Source organism: Meriones unguiculatus, chromosome X, assembly GCF_030254825.1.
Source record: "Meriones unguiculatus strain TT.TT164.6M chromosome X, Bangor_MerUng_6.1, whole genome shotgun sequence".
Classification (NCBI taxonomy): domain Eukaryota; kingdom Metazoa; phylum Chordata; class Mammalia; order Rodentia; family Muridae; genus Meriones; species Meriones unguiculatus.
This window is the reverse complement of record NC_083369.1, coordinates 18,044,686-18,057,325: the sequence shown is the minus strand read 5'-3', so window position 1 is coordinate 18,057,325 and position 12,640 is coordinate 18,044,686. Positions and strand designations below refer to the sequence as shown.

General features: G+C 40.2%; 1 protein-coding gene across 3 annotated transcripts in view; it reads right to left on the bottom strand.

Annotated features, from left to right (window-relative positions):
• The window catches only part of LOC110542928 (phosphorylase b kinase regulatory subunit alpha, skeletal muscle isoform), a 153,741-nt gene that overhangs the window by 16,582 nt on the left and 124,519 nt on the right, over positions 1-12,640 (bottom strand). For 2 of the 3 annotated variants that reach the window (XM_060375543.1, XM_060375545.1), the window contains 5 exons: positions 11,125-11,226; positions 7,833-7,948; positions 7,504-7,542; positions 7,340-7,378; positions 3,347-3,397 (listed from right to left, as the gene is read on the bottom strand). In XM_060375543.1, coding sequence (XP_060231526.1) covers positions 3,347-3,397; positions 7,340-7,378; positions 7,504-7,542; positions 7,833-7,948; positions 11,125-11,226 — 347 coding nt within the window. The remainder of the gene's footprint in view (positions 1-3,346; positions 3,398-7,339; positions 7,379-7,503; positions 7,543-7,832; positions 7,949-11,124; positions 11,227-12,640) is intronic. The other variant, XM_060375544.1, reaches the window with a different exon arrangement.

Here is a 12,640-nt window from a genome sequence, read left to right as displayed (position 1 = left end):
GTAGGCAAGGCTGACCTTGAGCTCACAGAGCTCCTTCTGCCTCTGCCTCCCTGAGTGCAGTATAATGTTAATTGTATGTGCATTTTCAAGGCTGACCATTTGATACCAGATAAGTAACTGATGTGCTATTCCTTGGGGAAATTACTTTATAAGGCACTCTAGCGACTCAGAATAACACCCATAAAATGCCAAACCACACAGGACATTCCTATCTGATAAACTATCTGACAAACTATAGCACAGACAAACTATCTGCTTATGTGGCTTTATCTGTTTAACTTCTAGCCGTTCTATGGTTTTGTTAGTCACTCTCATGACTGAACAATTTTCTATCACTGTAATAGAATACCATGAGTATGTCAACTTCTAATCAAAAGCATTTCATTGGGCTTATGGTTTCTGATGGTTAGAGCGGAGGAACATCTGAGAGCTCACATCTCCAAATACAAGCAGGAAATAGAGTCCACACTGAAAAATGGCATGAGTCTGTTGGTGGTTGGTCTAATGCTATTTATACAAATGCTAAGCACTGGCCCTCAAGATCTGGTTGCAGTCCAGACAGGTCCAGTCTCACTTACCAGTCTTTGTTATGTAAACTTAGCTCCCCAATTATCTCTGATTGGTTAATGCAGTTGCTGACAGCTAATGACAGGGCAGACTAGAGGTAGGCAGAACATACATTCCCTGGCTTTGGGTCTAAGGTAGAGACCTTGAAACCAGGAGAAGAGGGGAAGAAGAATGAACATGGAGAGAAAGAACATGGTCTGATAGAGCAGATCCAGCCCAGACAGGATGGACATACCGGCAAGTAATTTGGGGAGTGTAGCTGGGAGGTAGTCAGACTAGCTTAGAAAAGTAAATCATATCTGTCCAGTTATTGTGCTTAAGGCTGTTTAAAGAAATCGATGTGTTTATTTTTTTGTCTCAATTATTTGGGAGCTAGCTGGGTCATAGACAAGCCCCCAATAAATAAATAAATATTCAACAGCATGAGTCTTTTGAAATCTCAGAGCTGCATCCTTAATGACACACCTCCTTCAACAACGTCACATCTCCTAATCCTTCATTAACTGGGAACCAAGTATTCAAAAACATGAGCCTATCTCATTCAAAATATTACAGCCTTGATAAATTAAAGGGACTTGCCCAAGCACAGATGGAGCATCATTGGTTAATTTCACAAAAGATTTAAAGATTAATTAACACTATTTCTTCATAAACTCTTCCAAAAACAGAAAAGAGGGAACATTTCCTGCTGTATGAGATCCCATTCTACGAGCTCTCCACCAAACCAAAGCCAGAAAAAGATATTACAAAAAAATTGAAGTAAAATGCTTTTTATGAATGTGCAAAATGCTTCAACAAAATTAATTCACTGGATTACATACTATGATTAAGTGCAATTTACCCTAGCTATTCAAGGTTTTAAAAATACTTAAATATGGGCCAGGCAGTGATGGCATATGCTTCAATCCCAGCATTCTGGAGGCAGAGGCAGACAGTTCTCTGGGGTTCAGGGTTAGCCCGGTCTACAGAGCGAATTTCAGGACATCCAGGATTACACAGAAAAAAAAAACTTGTCTCAAAAAACAGAGAGCAAATAAAGAGAAAGGAAAATAAGCCTAAGTATAGAGGCTGGAGTTATGGCTTAGTCCTTAAGAGTGTGTACCTCTCTTCCTAAGGAGTGGAGTACAATTCCCAGTACCCATTTCAGGTGGCTCATAATCACCTTCAATTTCAGCCACAGGGGCTCTGATGCCTCTGGCCTCCAAGAGCACTGCACTCATGTGAATATATGTGTAATTTAAAAAAATTAAAAATACTTTAAAATTATTTAAAATATATAAACATCAACCAGTATAATATATTACATCTACAGAAGAAAGGCTAAAAACCTTTAACAAAATTCAATATGATTTCATGATTAATAAAGTACTCAGTAGGTGAGGAACAAAATGGATAGAATTCCCTCAATTAAGAAAAGGTGTATTTTTTCCCTGTAAAGATGCTTAGGGAACAAAGAATGGCAGTTCCCACCCTTACAATCAGAACACGATAAGGATCCTCAATTTCACTTCTATTTAACATTATACTGGAGATTTTAGTCAGGATACTATAAACACAGATAAAAATAGCTGTGTGTAGTGGTGAATGCCTTTCATTCCAGCATTCTGGAGGCAGAAGGAGAAATCTCTGTGAGTTTAAAGCCAGGTTGGTCTACATAGTGAGTTCCAGGATAGCCACAGCTACATAGTGAGATCCTGTCTTGGAAAAACCAACAAAACAAAAACAAGAAAACAAAAAAAGTAAAGAAATAGCTATGCGCGGGTGGTGCACACCTGTAACCCCAGCACTCAGGGAGGCAGAGGCAGGTGGACCTCTGTGAGTTTGAGGGAGGCCAGCCTGGTCCTCAAAGCAAATTCCAGGACAGCCAAGGCCACACAGAGAAACCCTGTCTCGAAACAACAACAACAACAACAAAAAAACAAAAATCAAAACAAACAAACAAAAACCACTCCCCCCAAAAAATAAAAGAAATTAAAGCATCTAGATTGGGAAAGGGAAGTTAAAGGAATCTTGAAAGCCTTTGATAGTATACTACTTCAACTATTAAATGAGTTCAGTAAATGCAGTTAGAAAAGAATCTTCCTAAATTGTGAGCTTCATTAGGCCATTTCCATTTTTTTCAATGCTGTTTCTCCCATGCATGACATAAAGTCTGCATTTAGATCACATTTATTAACTGAATTACTTCTCAGAGGACCAGCTACAACAAAGTAGCTTTTAAATTTAAAAGTACATCAGAATTCCCTGAAGAGTTTATTAGAACAGATTGCTGGGGCTTGATTTCAGTATTGCTAGGATAGAGAGCAAAATTTGGCTTTTCAAATCAATTCCCTGTGTTCATGCTGTCTAGTCCACTGTCTGATGCACAGTGATGCACACTAGCAACAGTTCAAAGAAAAAATGTTTACATAACAAATACTCATGAAATTGATTTTTTTTCTGAAATCAGAAAGAGATTGAAGTTGAACTCCCTTTCCTATCTTATTAGAAAAAAAACACACCTCTCCCTTTTGTATGAACTTGCTTTATAGTCATGTTAGTTCTCGATCAATTGGTCTTTATTTATTTAGCTTTTTAGTTTTAGGTTTATTTTATGTGTATAAATGGATACCACAGGAGTACCTAAAAGTTAGCAATAGTTGTGATGGGAATAGAATGCAGGCCCCAATTTGTGTGTGTGTGTGTGTGTGTGTATTTGTATATAGTCAAATATTATGATCATATAACATTATATCAAAACACTTGAGAATGAAATAGGAGATAACGCAAGATGAATTACCAGAAAGGACGGTGACATCAAATCTATACCTGAGGGATGACCACCATTACTCTATAAAAGAAATTGAGAAAATAAAATTTTTAAAGAGATGAGATAAGACAACCATTATGTGTGTTAAAAAGCTATTAGTACTATTAAACTGCAGACCATTTAAGTAATTAGCAAGCATGTTATCATTAAAAGGCAATGACAGAAGTTTACTGTAATGTCACGGCAAAGGAGAAAATAAATTAAAAACAACCCTGAAATATCTTTGCCTAGAAATTAGAGTACTGGTAAGTAGCAGAGAACAATGTCAAATATCATACAGGTACGTAAGGATGAAAAACAATGTTATAAAATAAGAAAGTAAAACAATCTAGGCTACTTCTCCTCTAAATTATAGCCCTACCCTTTTGGGTTCCTTGGAAGACCTAAAGGTACTGAATATTTAGGAGAAAAACCTCAAGCAGCTGGAAAGGTCAAGTTTAACCATCTTATTCATCTAGCTGGCAACATAGGCTCTGAGTTCCAATCATATAAAGAACTTGTAAGTAATGCAGGATGTCTAAAGAAACTATAACCTAAGCTGGGTGTGATGGTACATGCCTTCAATCCCAGCACTCAGGAGGCAGAGGCCAGCCTAGTCCACAGAGTGAATTCCAGGACATCCAAGGCTACACAAAGAGACCTTGTTGCAACAAAACAAAACAAATCAAAAAACTATAATGCACTTAAACCTGTCACTCTCAACCAAAACAAACATGGTAAACCAACCACATTAATGAAGTTGTTCTTTCCAGTTTCAAATAGAAAAAATGTTCAGATAATTAACATGTACATCTGTGCACCTCATGTGTGCAGTATACATGGAGACCAGAAAAGGGTAACAGATTCCCTGGGACTGGAATAACAGATGCTGTGAGCCATCATGTGGGTACTGGAAATCAAACCCAGTTCTCTGGATGAGCAGCCAGTGCTCTTAACCATTGGGCCAGGTCCATCTTCTTCTTCCAATCTTCCTCTTGCATAAAATATGAACACCAAGGTATATTTAAGGAAAGTACTCAATCAAATTTCCTCCAAAATCTGGTTTCAAGAACTGACTTATTCTACCAAATGGTTTCAGAGTCCCCCATTTTAATTTTATTTTTTTTCTTCACAATTTATTCATTATATATCACGAATGAAGCACCCTCCTTCAAATCTTCCCAGTCCCACCCTCCTCCCCTCCACATCCCCTTTCCCTAGTCCACTGAAAGGGAGAGTTCTCCTTAGCCATCTGCCCATAGCTTGTCAGGTCTCATCAGGACTGCCTGAATACTCTTCCTCTGTGGCCTGGCAAGGCTGTATCATCAGGGGTGAGTGATCAAAGAGCAGTCAACTGAGTTCATGATAGAGGCAGCCCCTGCTCCCCTTACTTGGGAACCCACATGGAGACTGGGCTGCCCATTGACCACATCTGAGCAGGAGGTCTAAGTCCTCTCCATGCTTGGTCCTTGGTTGATACATCAGTCTCTGCAGGATCCCCTGGGCTCAGAATTTTTAGGTCTGTTGGCTTCCTTGTGGGGCTCAGAGTTTCTTTGTAAAGAAACAAAACCTTCATTTTGCCTCTTCTCTCCATGATGCTTTAATGCTGTAAGCTTATAATTGTACATTGAAAGTGGGAGGGGTTTTAAGCCTTTCTTATGAAGAGCTAGTAATAATTCTAGAAATTATCTCTGTAAGTATAGTCTTTAGGTCATAGACCCTAGGTGAGAACTTGCTATTATCGTTCTTCTAAATGGTCACAGTATCGGACTGCCCCTTAAGTACTTATCTTCATACTAAGATTAGTGCAAGAAGCATCTTCTTGCAGTAGATGGTAGTTAATTTCAAAAGCCACGACTGGTCAACATGCAGAGAATGAGATACTGTGAAGTGCTCAGCCCTAGTGTGACATCTGCATCACACCTCATCAAGTCTCAGGGGTCACTGCAGCAGAGAGAGTGGAAAAATATAAAGAGGACCACTCTGGAAAGTGTTTTCCAGAAATGGCACGGTTGTTGCACACATGAACTCACACCGTGCACAAGACCAAGTCAGCCAAAATCTAAACACGGATAGGGAGGAGCTATTGGGAGCTGCTGGCTGCTGTGGGAGGGAGAGTCAGTTCTGATCAGAGATGAGGCCCCTAACAGGCTGCTCATGCTTTTGTAGAGAGCACTACACCCAAACACATGCAAACACGTGTACACCCAAACACATGCAGGTATCACTAAGTGAAGTCAATGGGTTTGACACAAAGAGTACGTGAGGTTGTGGGAGAAGTGGAAAGGAGAACTGGAGAGTGTGGGGAAATAACTGAGGACTAGCTTTGATCAAAATGTATTATATGGATACGTGAAATTCTCAAACAATAACAAGGAAGTGCATTTAGAAGGGATGGAATAAGCACCCGCTCAACTTAGAGATCTAAAAATCTAATGATTCCCCACCGTTTTAAAAGATATTAAGTACTTTGTGTAATACAATAAGTCATTCCTTGTTACCTGTAGTAAAAAGAGGCTATAATTTATTGTTTAGTGACTCCTGTTGTCTTAGCTCTATTTATGTGCCCCTCCTCTTCCTATACACAGTAGCATTCACACATCTCTCTCATAGCAATAATGAAGTCTAATTTTGAGGAAAAAAAATCTAATAAAACATTCTGCAATTTATTTTTGTGGTGCATGTGCATGTGAACCCCCCAAAAAAGGATTAAAAAAAGCAAAACCTTCACTTAATCTGCTGTTCTCTCTTGTACCTATTCTTTCTTTTAATTTTTGTAAGACTAATATATATATATATTGAGACCATGTTAGTTTTATTAGTGGAGCACAAGTATGGCGAAAGCGTGTGACATGGAGCAGGGTATAGGAAACCACTGTGCACCATAATGGGTCCAGAGCAAATCATGCCTACAGGCATGTTTTCTATAAGAATGGAGCAACCTGGACTCCTGCAGAGGATGAAGTCACTCTGCCTACGCTGACTTTGGAGGGAGAACTGCTTGCTTGACTTAGCACCCTTTTGAGAATCACTTTTTAAAATTTTTTTTTACTATTAATTAGACTTTATTCATTTTGCATTCCCCCATAAGCCCCTCCCTCCTCCCCTCCCGATCCCACCTTCCCTCCCCCCTGCCAATCCCACCTTCCCTCCCCCTTCTTCACGCATGCCCCTCCCCAAGTCCACTGATAGGGGAGGTCCTCCTCTCCTTCCTTCTGATCTTAGTCTACCAGATCACCTCAGGAGTGGCTGCAGACTAATATATTTTTTAAAGTTTATGTGCGTGCATGTTTTGCCTGCACGTACTTACATACACCATGTGTGTACCTGCTGCTCATGGAGCCAAAAGAGGACACCCGACACGCCGGAACTACGGTTAGGGATAGATGTGAGCAACCATGTATGTGCTGAGAGCTGAACCTGGGTCCTCCAGAAAGGCAGCGAGTACTCTTAACCAGCTGCTCTAGCCCCCATCATCTTTTAGATTTATTTATTTTTCTTGTATGGGTGTTTTGCCTGCATGTATATCTGTGTACGTGTACATGCAGGACCCACGGAGGCCAGAAGATAGTATCAACCCTCCTGGCACTGGGGTTACAAACTGTTGTGGGCCGCCATGTTGGCGCTGGGAAAGAAAACCAGGTTGTCTGCAAGAGCAACCAGTGCTCTTGAATGCTGAGCCATCTCTCCAGTTAACTATTCTTAAAAGCAGTCTACGTACTTTTATAAAGAAAATCCATTATAAACTGCACATTAGTTGTCATAAGGGAACTCAGGACATCAGTTGCTTGTTATCTTTCCCAGCTACCTTCCTCCTAAAATCAAGTCATTTGATACAGAAAAGGGGACGCTATCTACAAACAGTTGTTGTGAGGGAGATGCCATTTTTTTTTTAACTATTTGTGGAAATCTCCTGAGATCATGCATGCTATACGGAATTAAAGGCTGGTTAAAATATGTTTTAAGAAGTCTCTGTTGTTTCACCTGACTCTCAGCTGAGATAGACAGTCTGCGAAATTCCATCTGAAAAACAAACAGTTCAAGTTACATTCAGAATATGAAACAAAATAAATTAGTGCAGCAACGGCTGGTTCTAAAATGTTTTAAGTAAAGGCCAGTTAATGCTAAAATATCTCTTGTTGTTTCACCTGGTTCTCAGTTGAGATGGACAGTCTACGAAACTCCACCTGAAAAAAAAAATGGTTCAAATTATACTCAGGATACAAAAATCAACAAATTATGCTAACAAAGTCTGATTCCAAAAGGATGTTTTGGGTTTGATTTTGGTTTTGAACAGCATTTCCAGTATTCTAGACTGGCCTCCATCTTGCTTTGTATTTGAGGCTGGTAATGTTATCAGTCTCTTGATCCTCCAACTTCTAACCCCTGTGTGTGGGGTTACAGGCATGCACTTCATGTCCAGCTAGGAATGTTATTAATTATGAGTACCTCAGTAGTTTTTCAGATTATATCTTACCTGCTTTATCTCACTTTTTAACTGCATTATTCCAGTTCGTTCTGTTTTTGTTGCTCCAACAGCCCCAATCTCATGGATGGAAATAGCAGGACTCACGTTTGAATGAGTGGGATGAACTGTATAGAATGAGATTTCAAAGAAAAAAGAATAATCAGACTCATTTTCTCTACCACTTTAAAAAGACTTAAATATGCATCCTTCTTTTGTTTTAAACTTAATTAAAAAAAAAAAACTAATATAACCTTGCTGTTTTAAGGGTGATCCTTGGACCATTAGCATCAGTAACACAGAAGACAACAGAATCTCCGGTCCCATATCAGGCCTACTAACTCAGAATCCACATTTTAGAAATACCTCTAGCCTGAGGGGTACTACTTTCTAACTCTGAAAGATGATGATGATGATGATGATGATGATGATGATTGTGAGGCAGGGTTTCTCTGTCTAACAGCCCTGGCTGGCATGCAACTCACTATGTAAACCAGGTTGGTCTTGAACTCACAGGGATCCGTCTGTCTCTGCCCTATGTGCCTGAAACCAGGGTAGAATACAGTTTAATACTTGCTGCTAAGAATAAAACAATACATGAGAGAAATGCGAGTTCTGTGAATTAAAGATAAATGCATGTTCTATTAGAGTTAAGACCACAACATCCTTCTATGTTCCTTTCTCCTAGAACAGTGGGGAACTGCAAAGTCCCCAAGCCTATATCCTAGCCAATCAGCTTAAAATGCTTTGTCTAGCTATGTAGATGCAATACACTTGGAACAAAATCCATTATGTTTAGCTAGTCAAATGATGTAATGCTGACCCTCCCCCCACCCTGGATTCCTAAACCTAGTTACCTGGCTGTTGCCTGGTTATGATTTTTCCTATTAAAAACCTTTCTTAGAAACAGACCAGGGACACAGTCTGGCTTCTCAGCCCAGATTATGTCCCTGACCAGTCAGTTTTTGTTCAATATCCATTAAACTTCCATCCATCTGAGTCTGGTGTTCAAGTGCTCAGTGTGCAGCTTTTCCTGAACCCTTCACAGTCTACGTAAGTACTGGGAACCGAACTTGGACCCTCTGGATGAGCAGAAAGTGCTTTTAATCACTGCGCTGTCTCTCCAGCTCCCGTTCTCTTCTGTGGGGATTGGAGGAGTCTTAAGTGAATGAAATCCTGAGTGAGTGTAGGTGCTGCTGATATGGGCATGGCCGTTTCTAGGACACCAATGCCTCAGCCCCATGGAAGTGAGTGGCAAAGCCTTCCCCAGGTGAGGTTCAGAGGGTTATTAGCAACGCCTTCCTGGAGTGTAAACATTGATAAGTGTTTGCAGGAAATATCTGCCTTAGTTTCCTTTTCCCGGATGTTTACAGCCTTAAGACCTTCTGGAGATTAGCTAAACCTGCCTCCCAGTTCAGCTGTATGCCATAGCCCCGCCTCCCAGGTCAATAATTGTATACAACAAACATAATGAGCTTTGGGGATGTTGTGGTTTCGTTAGAACCCAATCCACTGATTTCAGCTGTTCTGTGTGTCTGTACATGTTTGTCTTTTCTTCATTCCCTCACCACACCAGTCAGATCTGTCCCTGGAAGCCAAGCAAGGACAAAAAGACTTAAATCATACAAAAGAAAAATAAAACAAAACATGCTAAAGTCTGGCCATCCCTTCACTTGAAAAAAAAAAATAACGCAAGATTAATCATTGAACATAGGAGATGATCCTTTTTTTCCCACTTCCTTTTGTTTTTGTTCTGTCTCTTTAGGTATACAGCATAAATAACATTGCAAAAACCCAAAGTACACACACACTGTTTGATCGACACATGCTGTATGCATGTACTAAAATGCTTGCAAATCTAAGTGATATGTAAAATGAATACCTATTAATACAAACGTAGACATGCGTATGAAGATCAGCCTGTGACAAACCCTGAAGGCATTATAATTTAAGGTTGAAAGGGTATAGTAGATTTGTTGCAACTACAAACAAACATATACACCCTTGCCATTATCAGTTCTACTGAATTCCTGCCAATTTGAACACAGCAAAGACTGAGACTGTGAGTTTTTAGTTGTCTTCCTTACTTAGGAAAATGAAAGGTAATTTACTACATAGTAAAAAAGAAATATGAGGGGCAGCAAGATGGCACAGCAGGTGTAAGCACTTGCTTCCAAGTTTGAGGACCTGAGTTCAATTCCTGCGCCACATGTGGTGGAAGGAGAGCACCAACTCCTGCAATTTGTCCTCTGGCCTCCACACATGTGCTGTGCTACCCCTCCCTCGATACACATAAACATACGATAAATAAGCTTAAGTAAACATTTTAAGAAAATAAAACAGGAAAACATTTTAATAAAATAGGAAAAAGATGATATATAGGTGTGTCTATGCTTCCAAATCCTTTTGAAAAGGGGTCTGTGGAGTATGTGAGAGAAGGAGAGGGGGGAGAAGGGAGAGAGATGCGTCTGCAAGTAAGCAAACATGTCTACCATGCTGTACTTCTGGAGGTCAGAGAACAACCTTGAGTGTAGGTCCTTGACATCTATCTTGTTTGAGACAGGGTCTCTCTTGCTCAATGCTGCATGTGCCAGGCTACTGGGACACAAGCTTCTTGAGATTCTCCTGACTCTGCCTCCCATCTCCACAGGCAGTGTGTTGATTAGCTAGTTTTGTTGTTGTTGTTTTTAACACAAACCAGAATCATCTGAGAAGAGGACACCTCAACTGAGATGGTGCCTCCAACAGACTGCCCTGCAGGCAAGTCTAACACTGCACTTTTGTGGTTAATGATTGATGTCGGACAATTGCGGTAATGTAGTCATAGGTTGGATAAAGAACAAACTGAGTGAGCCATGAAGAGCAAACCAGTAAGCAGCATTCCTTCACGGCTTCTATATCCGTTCCTGCCCTGCTTGATCGAGTTCCTGCCTTGGCTTCCCACAGTGATGAATTTATAAGCCAAATAAACCCATTCTTCCTCTAGGACATGGGGTGAGCTGGGATTGCAGACATAAGCTACTGAGTTCAGCTTCCACGTGGTTGATCCAAATTCAGGTCATCAAGTGTGTGCAGCAAACACTTATCTCATTGAGCCATCTCCCTAGTCCAAGACCTTTTGTTAAGTTGAATTTTTCTTTTAGTTTTCAAATCTTGTTCAAAGGATAGCTTTATTTTAAATGTTTTGTTTATTGGATTTTTATTTATTTGGGGCTAAGAGCTCCTCCAATAAAAGAAAAACACTTTAAAACCGAGGATTAAAATTTAAATACCCTGAAGTATAAATTCAGTGCATGGGTCTTACCACTTCGTTCCACTCCAAACTCTTTGCCACTGAGAATGTGATGCAGGAGGTTCTTCATGGCTGAAGGACTGAGATTCATCAGGTCTTCTGTGGCTTCTTCAGCTGGTGAACAGAAAGGCAGGCAGAAAGAATTAGAGTTTGTCTCCCATGTCCTCCTGATTTTCCATTTTCTCCTTAAAATGGGCTCTCACCACGTAGTCTAGGCTAGTTTTAAACCGAACATCTTCCTGCCGCAGCCTGTTAAGTAACAAAAATTGCAGGATCATGTGACCACACTTGGTGTGCTCATGAGGATAAAACCATATCCTCTCCTCTCACAAGGTGATTAGACCTTTTATTTCCTTTCATAAGATTTCTAAGTCACTTACTTTAGAAGATATAAGTTACAGAGCCAATTTCGAACACTATATAATTGGCTATTCATATAGCACTTTGCTTTTCATTATTTAAGAACTGACTACCTAATTTCAGATTCGCTGGCCCACTAGTTTCTTCTTCATTCTATTTCCACAATGTTGGGTAACTCCCTATAGTCTTTATTTGAAGGTGTGAAGAATGAAGGATAACCACAGAAGTGGAAGGCATTCAGAGAACTGCACCGATGTACATGCACACATATACTCTAAAGTTCTCAGTACATGTGGTTACAAAATAACAGAGGTGAATCTATGAATTTATTAAGAATACTGAGAATAACTTCAATTTGTTTAACACTAGTCACTTATTAAGATTGCTGCATATAGGTCATCATTTTAAGCAATGTTAGTACAAGCAGGCATGACTCATAGCACCTGACTTTGAGAGGTTGACCATTAATTTTGGAGAGAAAGAACATGTAAATAAGATAAATGACAATAAAACAACAAATTATTATGTACAACACAGGTTAAATGAGTAATATAACCAGCAATTGATTGGAAATCAGAGGAAACAACAATATCAAAGAATAGATATTGATAAAATATTTTGAAGGAAGCACTACTGAGTTACTAGCTATAAGCCAGACCTAGGAATCTTGGCTTTAATCCTATAAAAATGGAGATCCATGGTTTTGATGACAGGAAGAATCTATTACAAGCAAGAAAGAGTCGAGAATGACTCAGAGGACTCATAGCCAAACTTTGGGCAGAGTGCAGGAAATCTTATGAAAGAAGGGGGAGAGAGAAAGACCTGGAGGGGACAGGAGCTCCACAAGGAGAGCAACAGAACCAAAAAATCTGGGCACAGGGGTCTTTTCTGAGACTGATGCTCCAACCAAGGACCATTCATGGAGATAACTTAGAACCCCTGCACAGATGTAGCCCATGGCAGCTCATTGTCCAAGTGGGTACCCTAGTAAGGGGAACGGGACCTTTCTCTGATATGAACTCAGTGGCTGGCTCTTTAGTCAGAAGAGAGCAGCCTTACCAGGCCACAGAGGAAGACAATGCAGACAGTCCTGATGAGGTCTGATAGGCTAGGGTCAGAAAGAAGGGGAGGAGGACCTCCCCTATCAGTGGACTGGGGAAGGGGCATG